At 50.7% G+C, this 24,623-nt stretch overlaps 1 protein-coding gene and 1 long non-coding RNA gene across 2 annotated transcripts; one reads left to right on the top strand and one right to left on the bottom strand.

The window, feature by feature from the left end:
* Positions 1–4,681: 4,681 nt before the first annotated feature.
* Positions 4,682–12,059, bottom strand: S1PR2 (sphingosine-1-phosphate receptor 2). Its single transcript, XM_036903394.2, has 2 exons — positions 11,907–12,059; positions 4,682–7,138 (listed from the first exon to the last, which is right to left on the bottom strand). The coding sequence occupies exon 2, from the start codon at positions 7,094–7,096 to the stop codon at positions 6,038–6,040; it is 1,059 nt and encodes a 352-aa protein (XP_036759289.2). The 5' UTR covers positions 7,097–7,138; positions 11,907–12,059; the 3' UTR covers positions 4,682–6,037.
* Positions 12,060–12,195: 136 nt separating this feature from the next.
* Positions 12,196–15,873, top strand: LOC118921571 (uncharacterized). Its single transcript, XR_005028394.2, has 3 exons — positions 12,196–12,291; positions 12,724–12,918; positions 15,087–15,873. It is a non-coding gene; the product is annotated as an uncharacterized LOC118921571 (long non-coding RNA).
* The last annotated feature ends 8,750 nt before the right edge of the window (positions 15,874–24,623 follow it).

Here is a 24,623-nt window from a genome sequence, read left to right as displayed (position 1 = left end):
CTTTGGGGCTGTTATGAGTCATGGTGCTATGCACAGTCACACACAAGTCTTTGCAGGCACATATGTTTTCATTTCTCTAAGGTAGCTACCTCGTGTCACATTGCTGGGTCATACAGTAAGTTTACATTTGCCTTTGTAAGAAGTGGTGATGCCTTTTTACATTTGGGGTTGGGATTATTAACATACACATTTTACAGATGAGGAAACCAGCTGAGACTTGCCAGGTGACTTGCCCAAAGTCTACTTAGGTTGTTAAGTATTGGACTCGAGAGTCAAGTCTGTTTTTCTCTGACTTTACAGTATGCACCCCTAACACTTGTACCACAATTGCCACTAAAATGAATCAGATCTACCCAATTTCATTTCCCTTTTTTGATAAATGTAGTTATTCCTATTCATTCATTCAAGGAAAGTGGTTGATGTCAGATGCTTGGATTCTGGGAAAGTACATTTGCTTTGTAGACAAATGAGAAAAATGGCCAGATGGTGAGGATAGGAGGTGGATTAGAAACCCTCTGGAAATGGTGGACCTAGGCAATAGTTGTCCATGAATGATCAAACCATTAAAGGATAGTCAGATGGAGAATACACAAAGGCAGGATCAGGCTAATGGCATCAGAACTGCCTAATCAAGAATTGAAGCTAAAAATATCAATCTTGAACTTGACTGGGGTCAGAAGAACATGTTAAATAACAGAAGGGGATGCCATCAGCCAATATCAAACTATGGGAAACTCGCCAGGGCAAGCAACCTGATTTCTTCAACAAATAAATTACAAAAAAAGAAAAAAGAAAAGAAGGGAGCTGCAACTTTGTTAAACCTTGTTAAACCAGGTTAAATAGGTTTGACAAGGGAAGCTTGTTAAACAATACGTCAGAGGTTCATTAACCAAATGCCACAAGGGGACCTTGTTTGAATTCTGCATCAATCAAATAAAAAGTTAAGAAACCGGAGACAGATGGGGAAATTTTAACACTGATTAATACCTTTGATATGTATGATGCGATCATGGTATTGTGGTTAAGTTAAAAAGAAAGTGTTGCTTTTCTTTTAAAGATTAGAAAAATGGCAAACCTACAAAGGAAATGATCTGATGTTCTCTGATTTTCTTAAAAATAGCCAGTGAGTAATAATTGGTTCAGACAAGAATGGATGGGCAAAGGAGTGAAAGTTTGATGAATAACAGGGTATGTAAAGTCTCAAAGTATCTCCCCACAAGATAATTAATTGCCACAGGGGAAATAGTGACTTTAAAGTGGAGAAACCTGGCAGATATTACCCGGTGATCAAAGTTAACATTGCTAGTAATGGAACTGGCCAAGGAAGACACATCACCTCTGTGGTATATCTGCCAAAAAATGCATGCCATGAATTTAATTGAGGGAAAACATCAGACAAGCCCAAGTTGTAGGACATTCTGCCAAATAACCCGAACTGTATAGATTTTTCTGAAATGTCAAGATCGTGAAAGACAAAAGAAAGCTTCAGAAACTGTTCCAGTTAAAGGACACTAAAAAGACAAGTGAATGTGACAAGTGATCTGGGACTATCTTTTGTCATAAAGGCCAGCAATGGGACAATTGGTGAAATCTGATTAAGGTTTGTAGATTTCTTGATTTTAAGCATTTACTGAAGTTGTAAGAGAGAATGCCTTGTACTTAGGAAACACAGCAAAGTCTTTGAGAGGTGGGTGGACAGACAGACAGGCAGACAGACAGATAAATGAATGGATCAATGGACAGAGGGATTGGTGGTTGGTTGGATGGATCAATAGAAGGGGATGGATGGATAGATGGAGAAATGGAAGGAGAATGAGAAAAGAGGAGAGGGGCTGGTCTGCTGGTAAGTGGGCATCTGTCCTTACCCAGGACCAATTTCCTCTGAAACCTTTTCATATGAGAGAGAAATCAACTCTCTCTTAAGTTACTAATATCGTGTTTTCTGTCATTTGCAGCTGAGCCTAATCTTGATATCATCATTAAAAGAAATATCCCCCAAATCACAAAGTGATATGTGAAAGCCACAGTGTCATTCATAATAATAGCAGTGGTAAGACTGATGATTTTTTGTTGAAGTGGTGGCATAATGCCAAGAAAGCTCAGCTGCTCAGAGGCTGCAGAAACCAGAGATAGAGAATCCAGGATTGTGTGGTTAGTAGTGTAGCCAATGGCCACACGTGGCTATTTGCATTTAAATTCATTAAAATTAAAATTCAACTCCTGCTTCACTGTAGCCACATGTCAAGTGCTAAAAAGTCACAAGTGGCAGTGCCAACATGGCATAGTTCCATCATAGTAGAAAGTTCTATTAGACAACACTGCCCTGGATTATGGAATCTAGGACATTTTTCAGAATGTCGCCCCAAGTCCATGCCTTTTCTAACCACCAGCAGTGCTTGGTGAAGAGACTCATCAGAATCTTTCCATGGAGCTTAAAAAATCTGCGTTTTAACAAGTTCCTTCCAGGTGATTCTAACACTCCCTAATAATTAGCAGCCTCTATAGGGAAAAAGGAAGCCAAAGTCATCCCACATCCCTGTGGGTTGGTCCCTTCTGTTCTGGGCTCTGAGATTTGAGAGATGGCCAATCAGATCTTCAAACCTGGAAATCAAGGAAGATCAGCAGTAATTGCAGGTCTCAATCAACAACAGCCTGGGTTCAAATCCCACTCCTCCACTTGTATGCTGTGTGACCTTGGGCAGGTTACTTGACCTCTCTGTGCCTAAATTTCCACACGTGTCAGGGCTGATGATAGTGCCTTCTCTCAGAGTACCCAAAACTTTTGCTTTCCCTATTTTATTTTCTTCACGGCACTTAATACTCACCGGAGTGTCCCTCCCTTGCTTTTGCATTCTTTTATTTGACAAACATTTCTTGAGCACCTACTGTGTTCTGAGCAGTGGGGCCAAGCAGTGAACAAGACGGACAAACCCCTCCCGTCATGGAACTGGCATTCTAAAGGGGGAGACGGACAACCAGCAGGATAAAGAAGCAAAATGTGTTCGGCACTAGAGTAGGCAAGGAGGCAGATAGGTTAAGAAATGCATGCATGGGGCACAATAATTTGCAATTACAATGTAAGTTGGTCACAGGGAAGGTAGTACAGCGTGGAGAATATAGTCATTGATTCTGTAACATCTTTCCATGTTGATAGATAGTAACTGCACTAGAGGGGGTAAGGATTTAATACTCTGGGTTAACTGTTGAACCACTGTTTGTACATTTGAAACCAGTATAAGATTATATATCACGAATCCTTCAATTAAAAAAAAAAAGAAAAAGAAGTGCATGGCCAGAGGCCTCATCCAGAGTGTGATGTTAGAGCAGTGAGGAGCCACAAGGATGTCTGGAGGAAGATCAATCCAGGCAGAGTTAAGAGCAGGCACAAAGGCCCTGTGGTGAGAACATGCCAAGTACTATTTAAGATGCTGGAGACAAAATAAGGTGTCTATTATTTAACATGCCAAGTACTATTTAAGATACTGGATGAATAAGACAGATGTAGTCCTATCTTCAAGGTGCTCATATTCTGATGGAGGGAGACAAACTGATATATAATATACTGCCAGGTGATAAACAGGTGAAGAGCTTGGTAGGGAGGAAGAAAGGTGGTCAGGACAGGCCTCTTGGAGGAGGTGGCATTTAAACAGAGGCCTGGAGGTGGAGGAAACACATGGGTATTTGGGGGAAATTTATTAACTCTGGCCTGGCCTGGGCTTTTTCGTCCTCACAGTCCCAGCTACAGTTCAGGTTTCCAAACAGAGGTTGTCCTGAGCTGCTAGAGGAAGGGGAATTCCAGTGGGGTTTGCAGGCCTCTCAGCCTCTAGATGCTGCCAATCCCACTCTCTCCCACCAGCTGTGCTAGTATTTGCTCGATGTTGCTGGGTGGGGCCTGGGTCCCCCCTCAAAGCTCCAGATCTTCAAAGGAGCCATTGGGCCCTGTGCCTTATGGCAAAGGAGGGGGTGTGTCAGCCTGGAGTCAACCAAGGGACCCACCCCCAGCTGCATCCCATCTGGGCTTCTCCTGGTTCTGGGAAGGGCTGGTTGGGGCTCGCAGCCCACACTCCCCTCTCTTTCCTTGGCAAAGAGGGGGTTGAAGGTCCTTTCTTCAGCCCAGCAGTGGAGCCGAATCCAGACAGGCACTGTCGCCACTGGCTGTGTGACCCTGCACAGCTCACCTAACTTCTCTGAACCCACATTCTCCACAACAGTTTAGAAAAACTCCCACCTCCTGGAGTCTCATCTCCGATTCCATGAGAAAAGAAAGTGCCTGATGAAGGTCAGCCATTCCTTTGGGAAAGGCTGAGCGCTGGAGGGGTCTCAGGCCTGCACCCCCCAACCCATCTCTGCAGCTCCCGGTGAGGGATGTGTGCTCAGGATGAAAAAGGCCTACCACCAGCCCACCAGGCTCTCCCAGTGAGGGAAGCAGGGAGGCCCCAGTCTAATTGACCACTGGGAGGGGCCAGAAAGCTGCCCTAGGGGGAAGGTCTGCATTTACCCCATTTTCTCAGATGCCTCAGCAGTCCTGGCTCAGGCAGGGCTGGGGGTGGGGGACGGAATGGGAAGACTGGCAAAGGATGTTCCCTGGGCAACAGCCACCCACCCCTGCCCATCCACACACGGGCCATTGGCACTAATGGGGGAATTGCCACCTTAAGTCCGAAAAGACAACAAGCACCAGCAAGAGAAATTGAACCGTTTATTGGCCTGGGGCTGGGTCTCTGGCATGAGGGGCATCTGGGGAGCAGTATGGGGAGCGACAAGCCCCCACCTGGCTCCTTGCCCCCCAAAGACCTCCTCCCCCAGCCTTTGCATTCACAATTGATCATTTTGAGGCATGCGGTTTCCCTCCCCGAAGTGAGCTGCAGCTCAGCTCTCCAGGGGGAGATGAGCCAGCAATTTCAAAGGGGTCCTTGCAGGGGCCAGACCCTCTTTGGCAGCTTCAACATGGACGTAAGACAACAGAATAGCATCCATTCTGGGGAAACGTGATGGGGAGAGGGGGTCCCAGACATCCCATGAGCGCACACACACAGACACACATAAATATATGTTTGTACCGCAATGTCCCTTCCATCTATCCATGGAATTTAGCCAAGTCCTTCGGGGCCAGGTGGGCAGCGAGCACCCCACAGATGTCGTTGGCATTCCCCAGCCCCACACTCCTCTGTCCAATGTAACATAAAAGGAGGCACAGCGGGCTCAAGGCTGCCCTGCCTTAGGAGACCTGGGATCTCAGCTGGCACTGGAGGTGGGAGTAGGTTGGGAGTGGGAGGTCCTGGGTGTCTCCTCTAGAACTTTCTCAAGTTCCACCTTGCCCCACTGGGAGGCCCAAAGCCCCTAGACCTGATTTTCCAGCCCTTCGTGATTCCTCTGAGCCCCAAATAGTGCAACTGGCCAATGAGGTCTAAGAAGGGGGTTCAGCACCCCCCACCACCCGTGGTTTCCTGGCATCTCAGCATCTTGTGGAGTAAGAGGAAAGGGAACAAGTGGTCAAAGTGGCAGCTTGTGTATTTTGGGGAAGCTGTGGATTTGGGCCGAGCAACTGTTGGCCAGAGCCACCCAGGATGGGCAGGGAGGAGACCTCCAGCCCCTCAGAACAGTGGTTCCAGGGGAGTCGCCCGAGGTGGCCAGAAGAAGGTGATGGGGGTAAATTCAAGGAGGGGAGTCTGGCACAGAGCAGAAGGTCAGACATCATGAAATGTTGAAATCCCTTGTACCACACTGTAAATTGCTCACGCTCTGAGCTTCCCTTGAGCACCCGCCTGCTGTCACCCGGCCCTTTCCAGGGCCCCCCAGGCTTCCCCACAATCCAGTTCTGACAAGGTCACACAGGTCACCACACTGGCCTCCAGGACCCTGCTGCAGCTCTGCCATCCAACTGGTCAGCTCCTCAGCCAGCTGTCCCAGGTGTGAACTGTTCTCAATATTGCCCAGGTCTGCAGAGCGGAGGCAGATCACTTGGCAGCCCCATGTCTCTGTCCAGTCAGCTCCAGGGAGCCCTGCACTGTGACCTGGTAGTCAGCCCACTTGCCCCTCAGACAACTGTGTTGCCCTCCAGAAACGTGGGCGATGTGGGCATGTGTGTGCCCCTCTCCAGAGAGCTGGAGCTGCGGAGGGGCAGGAGGTGGTGGCCCGGGGTCCCGCCCCTCCGTCCCTGCACCCCTGCTGCCCGCTGCCAGCACTGTAGTGGACGCAGTACCTCCCGCCGCAGGTCCCGGCTGCGCCATGTGTAGATGACAGGGTTAAGCAGTGAGTTGAGGGTAGCAAAAGCAAAGAAGTAGTGGGCTTTGTAGAGGACAGGACAGGACCGGACGGAACAGGCGTAGTCCAGGAGAAGAATGCTAAAGGCAGGCAGCCAGCAGAGGATGAAGACACCCAGCACGATGGTGACTGTCTTGAGCAGGGCCAGGGTCTGCGGGCCAGCCACATCAGCATGGCTGGAGCGGACCACACAGTAGATGCGGACGTACAGAGCGACAATGGCCAATAAGATGACAGAGAAGATGGTCACCACGAAGAGCACGTAGTGCTTGGCGTAGAGCGGCAATACAGTGGAGCAGGCCTTGAGGTGGCCCAGGCAGTTCCAGCCGAGGATGGGCAGGCCGCCAAGAGCCAGAGAGATGAGCCACGAGGCTGCGATGAGCAGCAGCATGCGGCAGCTCTTGTCGCTGCCATAGAGCTTGACTTTGGCGATGGCCACATGCCGTTCGATGGCGATGGCCAGGAGGCTGAAGACAGAGGCGGAAAGTGTGATGAAGGCAGAGCCCTCGCGGGCAAACCACTGCACAGGGGTCAGCCCCAGGGTGACTGGGCCAGACAGCAAGGTATTGGCTATGAAGGCCACGCCCGCCAGCAGGTCCGAGGCGGCCAGGTTGCCCAGAAACAGGTACATGGCAGAATGGAACTTGCTGTTGCGGGCGACCGCTATGAGCACTAGCAGATTCTCCACTACAATGGTGCAGCAGAGAACTATGATCAGGGCCGAGGCCACCTGGCGGGAGGGCGTCTCCTGCGTGTCCAGCGTCTCCTTGGTGTAATTATAGTGTTCCCGGACCTTGCTGAGGCTTAGGTACTCCGAGTACAGGCTGCCCATGGTGGGGCTCAGTGGCCGGCTGGGGCCATGGGGCTGTGAGAGCTGCAGAGAGAAAAGAGAGATAGACACATAGACAGGTCAGTGCCAGGCTCTGCCTCTGGACACCTGTGGCTCAAGTCCCAGGTCTGTCACTCCTTGCTAAGTGGCCACATGACACCAGAATTGTCATGACTGTCCCTTTACAAATGGGAAGCCCAGAGAAGTCAATTCACTGTCCCCAAGTCTCAAAGCTAGTAGGTGGCAGTGCCAGAGACCCGCTCCAAAGCTTCTATAACCTCCAGCCAGCACTGTCTTCCAAAGGAACAGAAGCTCCCCCAAATGGAAGGACACAAACTGGCCTTCCAGAAGCCTTGCCCACCTACCCAGAGAGCGAGCCTTGGGCAGGACCTGGAGGGTCTCCTTTCTCAAATACACTAGAGCCTCAGGCCTCATGCTGCAGGCCAACCTATCAGTGGGATGCTCACCACCGATAGCACCGCCCCAGCTCATTACCACTCACTGCCCTGGATTTTAGGTTGGGTTTAAGCCTGAGGCCATGGGTGCTTCAAAGATAAGGTCTGGGGGAGACATCTGGACAGCCCTGAGGTTTGAGCATCCCAGAGGTCACAGACCTGAGTCAATCTGTAGTTCAACCCCACTCCACCTCTGACATTCTGTGACCAGGCAAGGCACCTGACCTCTCAGCCTCAGTGTCCTCATCCATGCCGTGGGGAGAAGGGAGCCCACTTCATAGAGGGGACAGGAAAATCCTGTTGAATGACGCATGAGGTAACTTTAGCACATAACAAGCCCTCAGTACATATTAGGTCATACTATTTAGCTCCCTCTTTCTGCCACACACACAGCCAGGGACCTAGGTGCCCTCCACCCAATCTTTTGGGAGGGGATATTGACTAAGCCAGCCAGGCAAGATTCCCAGCAGCCTGTTCTCATCAGCACCATGCAGTCCTGCCCTGGGACAGAGGGTCCCAGTGGGGTGGGCAGGGCACTGGCACCCCCCTTCCCCAGCCAGGATGAAATCCAGATGTGAGGCTCTTGGAAGAAACAGGGTGGAGTCCTGTCTCCCCAGTCACATCCGGTGTGGGGAAAGCTGGGAGGGGGTGATGGGATGGGGGAGCCACATGAGACCCATCCGGGAGGTCTTGGCTGGGGGACTGGGCGGCTGGGGGACTGGGCAGCTGCTGCACTCAAGTTATGTGAGCCGGTGAGGGTGCGTGCAGCCCCACAGCGAGAGGGGACGTGAGGAGGGGGAGATGGCATTTGTTTCCATGAAAGCCTGAGTCACACACTACCCCCAAGGAGAATCGAGCCATGGGGGGAAGGGGCGGGAAGAGATGCGTGGGCAGAGATGATGAGAGGCCTACATCGCGGCCTCTCCCCAGCTTGGGGGGCGTCTCAGAGGAGCTGGTGCAGTGTCTGCTGTTCACACCAGAAGCCCGGAAGGAAGCTCCAGTCTTTAGCTATTGGGTTGGGGGGGCGTCGGACGTGTCCTCCCCAGGTCCCTGGAAACACGCCCGGCAAAAGCCACGTGCGTGCCTGGAACATCGTTCCAGAAAAGGCTGGTTAGGCCGGTTCCTAGTGAGACTGGGAGTGATGGGGGGCTTCCGGGGTCACATAGCCATCTCAGTCCCTGGACACCCCCTCAGAGGGGCGCCCTGGCCCCTGGCCCGACAGGCAGCTGCTACCCCTGGACGAAGGGGCACCCGTCCTAGTTTGGAAACAGAGAAGGGCTTGTGCGCATCCCCAGGGAATGCTGCCCTGCCCAGATCGCCACACAGAGGCCCCTTGTTCCTGTGCAGGACAGGGCCCGGGAAGCACTGATGCCCTCTGCCTGCTGCAGCCGCCGGGAGTCGGCTTGCCCGGAGCCTGGGCTTTACCAGACCCGCCGGCGGGCCAAAAGCAGCGCGAGCTCAGATTGGCCCATTTTCAATCCCAGGGCATTGAGCGATTCGCCTATTGGCCTGAGCTTTTCGTCCTCGGCATTGATTGGCCTAGCTGGGGCGCTCTCCAGCCAGCTCGGCGAGTCTGGTCCTTCGCTGGCAGCTGGAATTCACTTCTTTGCAAGGACAGATTAAGGCCATGTGGACGTCCCTGGGGAGAGTTTGAACCGCGGTCTGACCGCCGGATCACCCCAACCAGACGCCCCCAGGCTGCCCTGGCCTACTGGGCCCCGCCTGGGGTTCAAAATTGAGAGTCAAGCCCTCTTCACCAGCCTGGAAAGCACTCTTGACGGTGGGCGCCCGAGAAGCTCACAGCGTGTCCCATGGCCAGGCACTGCTTTACCCCCCTCGCACGGGGCCACCACTTCTCCCATCTGGCGGCCAAGAGATTTATGGCCACTTCCTGGGGAAATCAGAAATGGGTTCAGTCTTCACACCCCAGGGATTGACCAAAAAGCCTGTTTTCTTCCCTAAGGGGAAGACTATAGACACTCACTTTCTATGGCTCCAGTAGGCTGTCATGGCATCCTCGGAAGGAGGGGTGGCTCTCCCAGTAAGAGAAGGGGAACTGAGGCCCACTGCCTCCCTTTTCTCATCCTTCCCTCCAGGACTTTGCCAGAGACGAAGCTTAAGTCAGGTTCGTGTTTTCCAGAACGAGGAAACTGGGCCCCGAGTTTGGGACCAGGAAGAGTTACCCCCCGGGGAGATATAGGCCTAGCTTGCTTCCCCTCCCTGTGCCGGGACAGCAGGCTCCCAGGGCCTGTCTCCTGTTCACCTCCACCAAGGCAGCCTGGGCTTCCTCCCGGATATCACCCGGCTCAGAACAAGGGAATAGCCAGGCCGGGAATGGAGTAAGAGCGACAAGGGACAGGGTTTGAAGAGAAGGGAAAAGAGACAGACCACGACTGTTCAGTGGGAGATAAGGAGAAAGGAAGGCTGGAGGAAGCCTCCGCGGCTTCCAGGAGCCCCTCCCCCTAGGTCCACTGAGGCAGGCCCTGTACTGACAGTTCCCTGTCATTCACCGATTCCATGCCCCTTGCCCTAGGGCTGCAGACTAATCCTTTTGGCAATTTTTCTTTTGGTTTCCCTTCAGGAGTCAGGAACCCCCCTACCCTGCCATTCTCTAAGCAGCAGCCAGGGGGAGCTTTTTAATGTATAACACCAATGTCAGTTCCCAGCTGCAAATTCTTCCATGCTCCCTACTGCTCAAAATGGCCTGGCCCTTGCCCATCTGGCTTCCTCCCACTCTCTCCTAGGGTCACTCCACTCCAAGCACTCTGGCCTCCCGCGTGCCACCCCATCTCTACCTCAGTACCTTTGCTGCTGCTGTTCCTCCACCTGGCACACCCTTCCCCGAAATCCTTGAATAACTGTCTCCTCACCTGTCAGTTTCAGTGTTCAGGTCACTTGCTCAGAGGGGCCTCCTCTGGCCACCAGCCTACCACAGCTGCCTTCCCCAAGCCTTTCTAGCACAGTGTCTTGATTTATTATTTTCACAGCACTTGCCATTTTCTGAGATTATTATTGTATTTCTTGTTCTCTGCTTGGCTTCCATGGTAGAATGTGTCAGAGGCCAGCGGCCAAGCCTGTTTTCAGCCCCTATGGAATGATGCCTGGTATACAGAAGGTGCTCAGAAAACGTTTGTGAGGGAGGGAATATGGGAGAGATGAATGAATGAATGATTGAAAAAACAAGACCTCAGTGGGCCCCCCAAGGGCAGGAGGCTCCTAAACTCAGAGCAGCCCCAAAAAAGAGCAAAGGAGGCTAGAGAACCTCTGATGCCTGGCAGGTTCCCCCACCAGGCGAAGCCAAGCGCGGCTCCGTGGAGACATTGGCAGGACCCGCCCCTGCTCTCCGCTGCAGTCTCAGCCTCCTTATCTGGCCGTGGAATGCGCGGTATCCACATTCGCCCTGCTTTGGGCCGCGCCTCCTCTCCTGCGACAGCCACACGCACGGGACCCCACCTCTCCAAGTGGGGGTGGGGGATTCCCTTCATCCCTCCACTAGGTGCAGGGTTCCCGCCTAGATATTCTTGGAGGGTTGGGGATAGGGTGGGGGGAGATCCCGGCAGCAGCCGCATCGCGAGTGCGGCACCCGCGTCGCGCCACGCGGGGGACCGTGGGCTTAGAGCGTGGCGCCTAGAGCGTCTGACTGGCAGAGTCGGGGGAGGGGGTGGAAATCCCCGGGTGAGTCAACTCGTGCCCAAGGAGAGGGCAAGGTTCCGTCGCTCTGTTGGGCCCCCGGACCACGCGGGTCCCACGCCACGCGCGTAGCATCTCCGGGCCCCAAAGGAAAGAAGAAGCACTGGAGCACTTAGTCACGTTCCCTTTCCTTCCAGAACAAAGCCACGCCCCCAAGCCGGGACTGGAGGAGACGAACTACTCGGGGAAACTGAGGCAGGGAGCCCGCTGTGCAAGCGTGTGCGACGGCTCTCCCCCGGGGCTCCGCCCCTTGTCCTGGTGGGTCGGCGGTGCGCTGCACCTTTCGTCCCTACCCAGCCTGAGTCAGGCAGGAGGGGCGCCATGCCCCTCATGCACATTCCCCAAGCCTTCGGTCCCCGGGCACGCCATCCTGCCTCCCAGTCTCCGGCCGAAAGTGCTCGGATTCCGCCTTCTCCTCGGCGCCAACTTCCTGCCGCTGGGGAAGGCGGGGAGCTCAGTCTAGGGGTTCGCGGCCGAGGCAGCGGGGGCCGCCTGCAGTCGCGGAGAGGGCTCACAGGGACCACTCCCTCGGTGCAGCAGGAGCCCGGGCGGCGCGTGCGCGCCCCAGTGCGCCCCCCGACCCCTGGCCGGGCCCACCAGCTCCGATCCCGCGACCTCAGGGGCCCGGGGCCCGCCCTTTCTGCCTCCCGCTCGCCACACATGCTCACCTGGCTAGGCCGGCCCGGGTCCCTACCCTGGCCGGAGGGGCTGTGGCGTCTGCGTCCCCGGGACGGCCACGGCTGGGGCTAGGGCTGCCCGCCGGGCTCGGCTGAGTCCCGGGGCTGGGGACCGGGAACAGAGGGGGGCGGGGAGAGGCGCCGCCTCAGCCCCCCGGTCGCCCCGCCCTCCTCTCCTCCCCTTTCCGGCGCTGCTGCAATGAATTCCAGATGTGGCCGGCCCGCCGAGGCGCTCACGGGGGCCGGCTGGGGAGGCGCGCGGGGTCCCTTTGTCCGCACCCCCCACCTCCCGCCCAGCCCCTCCCAGCCCCCACCCGTGAGAACCGGCCAGCGCATGACATCACGCAACCCCGTGACGTCACTTCGCTCCTGCCAGGTAGCCTCCACGTGAAACGACCGTCCTTAATTGCAGATACATTCTTGGTCCATGCCTGGAACTCTGACATCGGAGGAGAGAATGGGATCCACTTCTTTTACTCAACGAAGGGGCCGCGAAGTCCCCACTGTGTATATGTATCAATGCAGCAAATAGGCATCAAGCACCTACTGTGCGTTCAGGCAATAAATAATCAAGTTCCTATTATGGGCCACGCATCACTTCAGAATCAGAATAGGTTTTCGCCTTGATAAGACCTCAGAATTCAGGTGCTGCCCTGTCTTGTCTAGAAGACTGGAGCACCCAACAGCACCCTTCCCCTGTGGATGGGTCTTGCGCTGTGGAAGACCAGCAGACCCAGGTTGCGCCCTGCCTCCAAGTAGGGGTCCAATTTTCTATCCGGTCCTTTCGTTGCTTTCTTCTCTCCTTCAGATTTTGCCGGGAATCTCTCGGGAATGAGACACACCTACGTTTACTGGTGTGAGTGTGTAAAATCATCACAGACGGCGTGCTAGGTGGGAGAGCCCCTCATTCCTTCCACAAAGGTTTCTGGTGCACCCCGTGGGCCTGCTATGACGAAACAGAAAAAAGAAAAAAAGTCCTCACCCTCATGGAGCTGAAATCCAGGTGAGAGAGACAGCCTTTTGGGAAGGTACTACTGGTGAAAATGTATACACAATCTGCTTATATGTTTATTTGCCAAATACATTAAGCACCCACTGTGTGCCAGACACTATTCTAGCAGGCTGGAGATATATTGGAGCAAAACAGACAAGACTCCCTGTCCGCTTGGAGCTGATGTTCTACCCCTGTATGTGCTTAGAACATCCAGAATATTTCAGGAAAGAGGAAACTGCTCAATCTCCTGGGAGATGTATTAAAAAATAGAGAAGAGGGTGTGGGAGGGAGGCTGCTTTCACTCTCTAACTTTTCTGTACCTTTTGGCCTTTGTAACATGTGTATATGTGCCCTATGCCAACCATAAATTAAATTACAAATGAAGACTGCTTGATGCTCAGACATGTAATGGAAAGGAGGGAAAGGGCAGGGGCAGTTGTCTCTATGTATATTATACTTCAGTAAAGAGTGTTGAAAAGCTAATAATGAAAAAGGGTATTTGCACTCTCATGTTAATTGCAGCATTATTCACAATAGCCCAGACAGGGAAACCACCTAAATGTCCAATGATGGATGAATGGATAAAGAGGCGGCGATATATACAATGGAATATTATTCAGCCATGAGAAAGAAGGAAATCCTGTCATTTTTGACATGAATGAACTTTGAGGGCATTATACTAAGTGAAATAAGTACGAGAGAGAAAGACAAATATCTCATGGTATCACTTATATGTGGCATCGTAAAAAAAAAAAAAAAGGTCACACATAAAAACCGAGAGTAGGCAGGTGCCACAGGCTGGGGCATGGCAGCAGGTGTGTGAATAGGTAAGGCCTGAGGATCTAATGTCAAACATGGTGACTATAGTTAATAATACCACGTGGTATAACTGAAACTTGCTAAGAGAGTGGAACTTCCAATATTTTCACACACACACACGAAAGATAGATGTCACAGTGATAGGTGTGTTAAACTAGATGGGGGAAATTCTTTCACCATGTATCCGTATATCAAATCATCATGATGGAAAGTATAGCATTGGGAATATAGTCGACAATATTGTAATATCTTTGTGTGATGACAGACTAACTGCACTTATGGTGAGCATTTAGAAATGTATGTAACTGTCGAATCACCATGTTGTACCCCTGAAACCAATATAATATCGTATATCTACTCTATTTCAATTTTTTTAAAATGTAAAAAAGGAGAGGAAAATATCACAATGTGTACTTTAAGTATCGTACAATTTTGTATGTAAGTGATGCTTCAATCAAGCTGATAAAAAAAAAAAACAAGGTTGCTTGTACCCAGACAATGCAACCAATGAAAAGAACGTGGAAGCTCTGTGTACTCTCCTGTATGTACATTATACGTTGTAAACAGGATTGAAAAGCAAAAAAGAAAATTAAAATTGATCTGTTGATGCCTATTGCAAAGTAAAAATGGAGTAACTTTGATGTGAAACTACCTTCACCAGTAAGTTGAAAAAAGCCCAATGTAGACCAGCGTGCCTTGCTTGCTTGCATTTCTGGGTGTACTTATAAGGGGTGTATAAATACACACACATTTGCCTGTGGACTCACAGGCCATCTCCTCCGGGAGAAGGCACAAGACATCGTCACGGTGGTTACCCTCAGGAGGACCTGGGGGGGCAGGGAAACAGGTGAGAAGAGGGGGCCAGACTTTTCATGGTGTACCTCAGGGGACTGTTTGAAAATTTTACCTCCTATTACCAATTCAAAAAATCACCAAGGCACAGAAAAAATCAAATACAGGGTAACAAATCACCAGGCTTCCAGTTGTAAAATCGCTCCTGTAATAATAATGATAATAAATAATATCAATAAGCAATAACATTGCTAGGATTAATGACATTAATCAACAGCAGGGTTATGAGTCAACATATCATTATTAAATACATTTCTACTAAGAATAAACCTGTCTAAGTTACTAGCAAATAAATATTAAGAACCAATACATGAATGCTACAAATATGTATGCAGCATATATATTCATATAGTGCTAGTCTAGCAATGCTTCATTGGTTTCTGCCATCCAAACCTGACAGTCATTGGAGGAGATAAAGAAGAATCCAGACAATTCTAACACAGGGTAGCAGGGCTTTGATGGGGAGACCAGAAAAGCCAGAGAGTAACTTCGCCCCTTTTCTTCAGTCAGGTTTCAGTGTCCTTTTGGTTCCGGGCCAGATCCTGGGAGCCACTCAGACCTTGGCAAAACCTCACCGAATCCTCTGCCAAGCAGAGTGTGTTGCCTGGACAACCTCTAGAAACCAGGTGTTCAACCCACAGGGGACAAAACACAAAGAAAACTGGGTCCTCTCCTGGCTGAGGAGCTATCGGAGCGGAAATCTCAAGCCTTCTGCGGGGACCTGAAGGCTGGGGAGGAAGTGCCCCCCTACGCTTGCTTGGCTAGCTCAGCAGTTTGCCATCTCCTCTCCCGCCTCCACCAGGGACCTGGGGGTGGGGGTGATGTCAAGGCCACAGACATATCCGGCTGTCTGTTAGGGCGACTGATCCTAGACAAAGGTGATAGCCCCAGGGACACGCAGATGCACCAATAGACGACTTCCGCCTCTCTCTTCCCCACAACCCTGCCCCTCCCGTCTCCTACTTCTGGGGCAATGCGAGGTCTCCGCTGGTCAGCTGAGGGAACTGGCTGGAGAACTAGAAAACGCTGGAGGCCTAGACTTCCTGATGGCCTGGGGGGGTCAAGGAGAAAGCTGGGTCCTGCCCTAGGGGAGCCGCTGAGTGAGAGGAAGGAAAGGGGCCCCTTTTCTTGGGGACCTCCTGGGCAGGGGACAAATAGGAGAGGGAAGAGGCTTGGACCAGCGCCGCATAATTACAGGGCCACTGACAATAATGGCTAAGGCTTACCCCACACAGACCAGGGGGCTGGGTGTGGCTCTATGAATCCTCACCACCCAGGAGGTGGGTATTATTATTTTCATAATCCTGCTATTTTTTATTTAATTGTTTGAAAATAATATAAAATTGTTTCGTGTATTGACTATAATATCAGTAATGTGCTTCAGTTCTTTCGGATGAAGGCAATCATTCCATTTTTTTATAGACTTTATTTTTTAGAACAGTTTTAGGCTACAGCAAAATGGAAAGTACAGAGATTTCCCATGCGCCACCTGCCCCCACACATGTACCGCCTCCCCCATCAAGGGGGGTGCATTGGTTACTACTGATGAACCCACAGGGATTTATCACCCCAAGTTTACACTGGGGCTCACTCCTGCTGTTGTCCATTCTGTGGGTTTGGACAGATGTAGAATGACATGCATCCATCGTGACTGCTCCCCAAATCCTCTGCTTTGCTTAGGCATCCCTCCCGCCTCCCTGACCCCCGGCAACCACTGATCCTGCCACAGTCTCCACAGGGCAGCCTTGTCCTCATCACCCCATTTTAAAGCTGGAGGAGCGGAAGCAGGCAGTAGGGTGGGATGTAAACTAGAGCTCTCTGCCCCCTGGTTCCTCTAGAATCCCTGCCCCAGGGAGTCAGGAGGTCAGTATTCACCACCCAGGAACACATCGGTCACTGGGGAGAAGTGGAATGCTCGTCTTGGTAATCCAGAGGTGAGGGAACCCTCTGACCTCTGATTCTATACCCCAAATACTGTGAACTCCCCCCAGTCAATGAGGCCCAGACCCCACTTTGGCAGGCTTTTGGCAGGAGGCTCTGAATGAAGAGAAGTGTCTGAGACAAGTCCCAACTTTCTCATCAGCCCCAGCCCTGGGAGGAGGGGCCCCAGCTGCTGCCTGGAGACTTTCCAGATGGTGATCTGGGCAGGCTGCAGCGGCCTCGTCTCATCCATGGGCTCAGGGCCTGCTCTTGGCTTCAGGGAAGGGGTGGAGGCCAGTCCCTGACATGAGGATACCAGATGCATCTTTGGCCCTTCCAGCTTGGCAAGGGTGGGCTCCCTTTTTTGCACAGTGAGGGGAGAGGGGAATGCCAGAGCCCCCTTCCCCCAGCATCATAATAACAGTTGACACATAAATACTGTGTCAGAAAAAGCTAACCTTTTCAAAGAATATTGCTTCTCTCTCACTTACCAACTTTACATTTCCCTGTATGGCCCCGGAAGACAACTGGTTAGCCAGAGACGGGTAAGATTCCTCAAGGGAGTAACAACCTAAGACAGGTACAGTCGCAGGGGGGCCATCAGGTGAGCAATTGGAGATCAACAGAGGTGAGGCTTAGAACCTCACCCCCCCTGTTTTGAGAGAAATCTTTTGCATCCGTGGATGTTTTGTTGCCCTTGTCTAGCTTGGATTAATACTTAGTCTATAGGCACACACCTGATCATCTACATTTGCTCTCTTACAACACTAAACTATGTTTTCTACCTTTATCTTGCATCTACCTACCACTTCAGCATTTTATTTAAAATAATAATAATAAGGAAGAAATGTGGGATTCACATATAAATCAAGTATAAAAATCAAACGAATAATCATATCTGACTTGATTGTTTATAGTTCATGATGCGTGATCAAAACCGAAAGTTTCTGTGATGACTGCCCTTGCACTGTTCACCATGTAAGAACTTATTGACTATGTAAGAATTTGTTCTCCATGTAAGAACTTGTTCGCTTCAGAAGATTGGAGACTGTTGAGAATTAGGCTTGGGGTTGATTAATGATTGTGCATTGAGTCCCCTATACAGAATTTTATTGTTGTTAACAACCATTTGATCAATAAATATGAGAGATGCCCTCTCAAAAAAAAAAAAATACTGTGTCAGTTACTGTCCCAAACACTACAAATATCAGCTCCTCAAAAGCTCACAGCAGATCCTCCACTAGGGAACAAATAGACAAACTGAGGCCATCCTTATAAAGAGGACCACTCAGGAATACAGCTGACCCTTTAACAATGCGGGGTTTAGAGGCACCAACAGCCACCCTACACACACACGCACACAGTCAAAAAACTGAGTACAACTTTTGACTCCCCCAAACTTAACTACTACTAGCCTACTGCTGACTGGAAGCCTCACTGATAACAGAAACAGCTGGGAAACATGTAGTTTGTATGTTCTATGTGTTACTTACCGTATTCTTAAAATAAAGCAAGCTAGAGAAAAGAATGTGTTTGTCAAATTGTCACAAGTCTACAACAAATTATCAAAATTAAAAGTCACCAACACATTATAATGAGGAAAAAAGCCAGATCCAAAGGCCACATGTATGATCCCATTTCTATGACGTTCTAGAAAAGCCCACCCTATAGGGACAGCGCCGGTGGTTGGCAGCACCTGGGAATGGAGGGAGGGAGGGACACGAAAGGGCATGGGGGGTGGGAGGGGAGTTTTGGTGACCAAAACATTCTGTAGCTGCTTTGTGGTGGTGGTTACATGATTAAATATGTTTGTGGAAACAGGCAGAACTGTATACTGAACACACTTTATTTTACTTAAATTGTGTCTTCAGACAAAAACAAACAAAACCCTTCACAGTTGCCTTACATCAGTCAGGGTCTACTCAGGGAAAGGGGAATGTACAGTACAGAGGACATTTAATACAGCGACTGGCGACACAGATGAGAACCTGAAGTGGAGGAGGGGTGAGACTCTAGAAGTGAGTAGATAGGGAGGCCGTGTCCATTGGGAGGTGCTGCCGAAGCTAATGGGGAGAAATACCCAACAAGCTTCTCCCATGCTCCTAACCTCCCACCTACCCTCTGTGCCTGCCAATGGCTAAATCTGGGCAGAAGACAGTGGGCAAGGGAGATGTCATACGAAGGGCCAGCGCTCAGCCACGATCTGAGGGAACGGAGGCTCCAGGCTGATATGAAGCATGTGAGGGAGGGCCAATTAAGCCCCTACCTTACAGAGGAGGAAACTGAGGCCCAGGAGAGCCCAGGGGCCCTGCCCATGGATTCAAGCCCTGAGCAGGTCTGATTCTCCGCCAAAGCCTGGCTGGAGAGCTGGCCGCCTTTTGCCCATGCCCCATGGTAGCTGAATGGCCGGGGACCATGGCGAATCTATGCAAAGCAGGCCCATCCCCAGGGGCAGGATGCTTCAGCAGCAGACTCCTTGTCCTCATGGGCTGCACAGCGGTTACCCACAAACTGAGTTGCAAACAAACATGTAGCAGATGTGTCGGCACTTGGTGGGGGGACACTTTAAACATCTGTCACCCCAAAGGTCAGATTCCTCCCATCAAGCCTGCATGCACACCTTGCACCTCCTATCGGAGGGCTGCTCCCTAATATCGCAGGCTTGACCTCTAGTGTTTGCAGAAACCCTTGCATAGTCATAGGGAGCCAGATCCGGGGGGTCTCCAGCTTTCGATGTGTACTCCCTAAATTGTTATCATGCCAGTGACCAGCAGAGATCCTCTCCAGGCTGCTAGGCTGACACAGGCCCCACGCCACTGGGGACAGAGGTCACTGGCAGTTGAGCCTTTGATCCACAGGAGTGGGCTAGACACATCAACCTTTGACCTCTATCCAGGCTTGGGTCCAAAATGGTCAAACTTTGAGCCCCAAAGTGTGCAATGTGGAGGTCATTACATTACCTCCCTTTCACTAAGGCTCCCATCAATATGCCGGTCGGGGAGCCCTGTGCAAACTGCTTTCTCTGCACTGCATTTGTTCAAAGACTAGGTATTGAGAACTTACTGGGTTCTTAGCAATGAGGCCCAGCAGCAAGAGAAACAAAGACCTCTGTCCTCCAGTTGCTGATGTTCCAGTGGGGGAGACAGACAAGAAGCAGAATAAATAGGAACATGATGTCATCTGTTAGAATGTGGTGAAACTTCTGGAAACAATGTCACCGAGAAGACAGATGGGAAATGCGGGGAAAGAAGGGAACAGTGGTTTTAGACCCAGTGTCACCTGAGAAAGTGACATTTGAGTAAAGACTTAGAGGAGGTGAGGGAGAGAGTCATGTAGATGTTTAGGTGAGACGATGCAGGTGATGGAAGCACCAGTGCAAAGGCCCTGAGACGGGTGTGGGATTGACAGGTTCTGGTGAGAAGACCACAGAGTGCTAGAGGGGAAGGGTGGGAGGAGGTGAGGGCAGGTCCTGCAAGACTTTGTGGGCTGTACGAAGCCCTTGGCTTTTGCTGTAAGTGAAATGAGAAGCATGGAGGTTTCTGAGCAGGACATGCCAGACTCAGGTGTTTACAAGTGCCTTCTGTGAGTGGAGAAAGACTGGGGAGTGGGACGTAAGAAGAGAAGTCTGATCGTCCACACAGCTCAAATGGGGAGAGCTTGGGTGTGTCCCACTCTCTGATTAGGAGACTAAATTCCAAAAGAGCCAACCACTTGCCCAGTGACATCCAACGGTTTATTGGGTACTTTATGTGCTTGTCACCTCACGAGCACAGAGATTGTGAGACCTAGGGGACCAAGGGAGAGCTTTGTTTCTCGCAATACTCCCTCAACAGGACACTGAGCAAAGGAATTCACTCACGAAGCATGTGTTGAGACCCTATTGTGTTACAGGTCCTATGCTTGGAGCTGGGGCTACAGCAGGGGACAAGACAGGACAACATTTCTGCCCTGGGGGAGCTTACACTCTAAATGGGGACAACAAACAAAAAGCATAAACAACCAGAAAGTTAGATAAGATGTTTGAAGATAAATGCTGATAAAAAAACAGAACAGGAGAAGGGGGATCAGAAGCCAGGGATGGGGTTCACAATTTTATACAGGGTGGTCAGGACAGGCTTCTTGGAGGAGGTGATGTTTGAGCAAAGAATGGAAGGAGATGAGGGATTGAGCCACATGCTATTCTGGGAAAAGGATGTTTCAGGCAGAAGGAACAATAGTGCAAAGGCCCTGAGGTGGGTTCAACATAAATGAATGAGCCAACAAACAAAGCATGTGGCCGTCAGTAAGGGTCCAGCCACCCCGGCCCCCAGCCACTCTCCCCACATCTGGCTTTTGCAAATGCTGTTCCTTCAGCACCATTTTCTCCTCTGGACAAACTCCTGATGGACCCTCAAGGCTTAGCTCTCAGATTACAGCTTCAGAGAAGTTGCCTTTGAGACCCTTGCTTGCCACAGTTAGGAGTTCTTCCTCTGGGCTCCCACAGATGCTGTAGACCTCGCTCCTCTACCTGACCCCTCAGCCTTATGCACTGAACTGTGAGTATCACGAGTGTGTCTGTGGGATTTACCCCACTGGTACACAGTAAGTGCCTAATCATTAAGCAACTTAAAGTGCTATTCATCTTACACCACATAAAATCTAAACTCCCTCAGCAGCCCGTGAGGGGCATCCCCCTTCCACTTGGGGCTCCAGGTGGCTCTCACAGACCAGACCAGCTCAGGGGGCCACGGTGGAGCAGGCTGGGCAAACCACCACACACAGATGAGCTTGAGTCAGGCCTGGTCAGGCCTTGGGACCTAGAATACAGCTGCCCCTTCCTGTGCTGCTGCACCCCAACAGAGGTGAGCACGGTGATGAGACAGGAGGTACAGCCCTGCAGCTCGGAGCAGAGAAGCGGCCCTAGCATCTCCAGCCCAGGGACGCCCTCCCCATTGCACAAGTCACACTCTGAATCCGGAGCTGGGGACAGCCCACAAAGACACATCCAGCCATCCTGGGGAGCACCCCGCCTCTCCCACTTCTCCTGCAACACCTCCGCCTGTGCCGCTTAGCTCAGGCTCGGCCCACACGGGCCCGTCTCACAGCAGTGGCTTTCCGACCCTTCTCCTTTGGGGGCTCTGTGTGGTTAGCATCTACCGATCAGATGGACCCCACTGAATCTCTTCTTCATAGGCCAGATGTGTCCGTTAATGGTGAGATGCCATCTCTGCCAGCTCCCTCCGTTCTGCACTAGGGCTGAAGAGGGGGCCTCGCATCTCCCTGAGGCTCTCAGCAACCACCAGGCAAGCCAGCAAGTAACTTGTCCAAAGACTTAAGACAAACTTCCTGGAAGGGGTCGTCTGCCAGCACAGATGGGATATCAGGAGCCCTGCTTTGGGGGCTGGGGTTCAAGGTGTGGACGTACATATGAATTAGCAACGCTTTAAGTCCTGTGAGGAGCTGGGTCCTTGCGGTCCCTAATACCCACTTCCCAGGGCTACAACCTGGCACCATTCTAGTGTGTGTGTACTGTGGCGCCTGCCTTAAACACGCAAACGGGGGACATTAGATAAAGCCCCACGACATGCCTCCTCCATCAGTGCTGTGTCCCCAGTGCCTGGCATAGGGCTGACACAGGGGAGATGCCCAGGAAACATCTGCTACATGAACAATGACTTTACCTGGGACCACTGAGAAATGAGGGCTTCCTTATGTGCAAATGCCACAGAACTGAGGCTTATGCCTTGGAAACACCAAGCCCTGACCCCTAACCATCATCAAACATTTCCCTGTCTCCAAACATCACTGCTTCCTGCTCCGACATCAGTGTCGCTGATGCCTTGAGAGGTCCCCTGCCATGAAGCTGTGTCAGGGCCAGTCAGTCACTTCCCCAGGGCTCAAACAGCTGTCAATCAAGGTTTCTCTTTTGTATCTCTGTAACACTTGCAACATCAATTCACAAGCCAAAAATATACAGACATCAGAGAACATACCGGTCTCACAAATAAAGGATGCAGGAAACCGTACCCAAGGTGTCACCTTACCCAAAGTTGCTACCTTATCCATGTTTTACTCTATAACATTAAAAAACACTTTTAATGTTTCCCTACTCATGATGGCAAAGCAGTCAAAGTGAGACTTCCCTCACTGCTGGGTGGCCTGTAGATGGAGCAGGGATGTGAATGAATGACCTAACCAGAAGTCCCTGGGGTCACCCTAGGGCCCCCAGGGAAAATAAGGGTCACCACAGGGCCAGCATGAGCCATGAGGGACGGAAGGGCAGAATCAGAAAACCTTTCATGCCTGGAAGATTCCATCCAGGACTGAGAGTATTTCAAGGATTCTTATACCTTGAAACCAAGGTAACTTTTTTAAAAAACCAGGTTTTTTAAATCACCAAAATGTGTAGAAAGTTATCAACTACAACTTCCCTGGGAAGGAAGCACAGTGTTTAGGAACCAGCCTTGCCTCTTTCCTCTGTGTGACCGTGACGCTGAGAACCCCTGTCAGCATCGTCATTGGCAGATGGGAAGTGGTTCCTACCTCATGGGTTTTTTGCGGACCCAATGGGACGGTGCCCCAAGACCATGCATGCGAGCAGGGCCTGGCATGTCAAAGGTGCCAACAGCACTACAGCAACTCCCCCTGGCAGGAACAGGAAGACTCGGGGGCGACAACAAGGCAGGTGGATCTGTGAAACGACGGTTCCTAAGCAGATTCCCCATCCTGGGATCAGGAGAGACTCGGTGTGAGTGAAGGGAACGGAAAACAGAAGGAAGCACAGGTCACTCTGCAAACGCAGCTTCTGTGCAAGGTTCTGCTCCAGCTGATGGGGCACGAGTTTAGCAGGAGCATGCGCCTTCCTGGACGATGAAAGGTCTGCCCCAGCGGTGCCTGATGATGAAAGGCTTAGAACCGAGCCCTTTGGGGCCTTGAGAAGAGAAAGGGAAGGACACTATACATTCCTTCTAGAAAGCTTATAAATGCAGTTGAGGCAGTTAGAAATTGGCATTAAGCAAACAGAAGAGTAAATAACCTAGCTAAGTATACACAATATATTAAACATGAAACTATTTACGTGTGCGTGTGTGTGTGTGTGTATGTGTAAACCAACTGTGAATACCAAGGAGGTTAGGGTCTCTCAGAGAGAAAGCAAAAAACAACAGAAATAAGTTAGAGTATCTGAATGCAGTACCTGAATGCAGGTACCTTTGGAAATAAGATGGTTTTTCCTACTGTAAACGTGTAGAAAGCCAGGTTTTATGATTTCTCAATGAAGAAATAAGAAACATTCAAGTTAGCTTAAGACTACCACTTTGATACATAGTCCTCCTCCCACATCTTTGCTTTGTTTTAGGAAGTTGTGAACAATTGTGTGTGCTGATTTCCTTTCCACTTTTTAAAAGAAAAGCTTTTCTCCTGCATTACTAATCTTTAGAACCAACATAGTTTTTAGATTTTACATGCCATAAAATTTATCTGTTAAACTGTGCAACTTACAATTTTTAGTACATTCACAGCACTATGTAACCATGGCCACTATCTAAATCCAGAATATTTTATCACCCCCCCAAAAAACCCTATTCCATTAGCAATCACTCCCCATTTCCCCAGCTTCCAGCCCCTTGGCAACCACCAAGATATTATCTGCCTCTATATATTTGCATATTCTAAATCTTCCGTATACCGTGACATGCAGACTTTTTATTTGGCTTCTTTCACTCAGCACAGTGTTCTCAACATTAATCCACATTGTAGCACATGTCAGGACTTCATTCCTTTTCGTGGCTGAATAATATTCCACTGTATGGACAGAACCTGTTTTGTTTATCTGTTTATCAAGAGCCAGCATTTTAGACTGCTGTGTAACATCCCCTACCGTTTTATGGGTGGTTTTCAAGTGAGGTTCACTGGCTGGACCTGCTGCCCGTCTGTGTTTTCTTGTCTTTCATTGTCCGCATCTTCTTTCCCATCCCTCCTGTGTGTGTCCCTCATACACAGTGTGAGTACAGAGCCAGGATCACCAGAAGGCCCTGCTGTTTAATACTAAAGGCTAGTCATCCACAGAACTTTGTGCTTCATAAAAAATAACTTGTATTGCCCTTTTTTTCTAAAGAGAATTTGTATACCTGGTAGATGATACA

Source organism: Manis pentadactyla, chromosome 12 (assembly GCF_030020395.1).
Source record: "Manis pentadactyla isolate mManPen7 chromosome 12, mManPen7.hap1, whole genome shotgun sequence".
NCBI classification, from domain to species: domain Eukaryota; kingdom Metazoa; phylum Chordata; class Mammalia; order Pholidota; family Manidae; genus Manis; species Manis pentadactyla.
This window is presented reverse-complemented; position numbering and strand designations above follow the sequence as displayed.

Excerpts from the sequence above, each read along its gene's own strand:
- S1PR2 (XM_036903394.2), bottom strand. The coding sequence starts at position 7,096 with ATGGGCAGCCTGTACTCGGAGTACCTAAGCCTCAGCAAGGTCCGGGAA.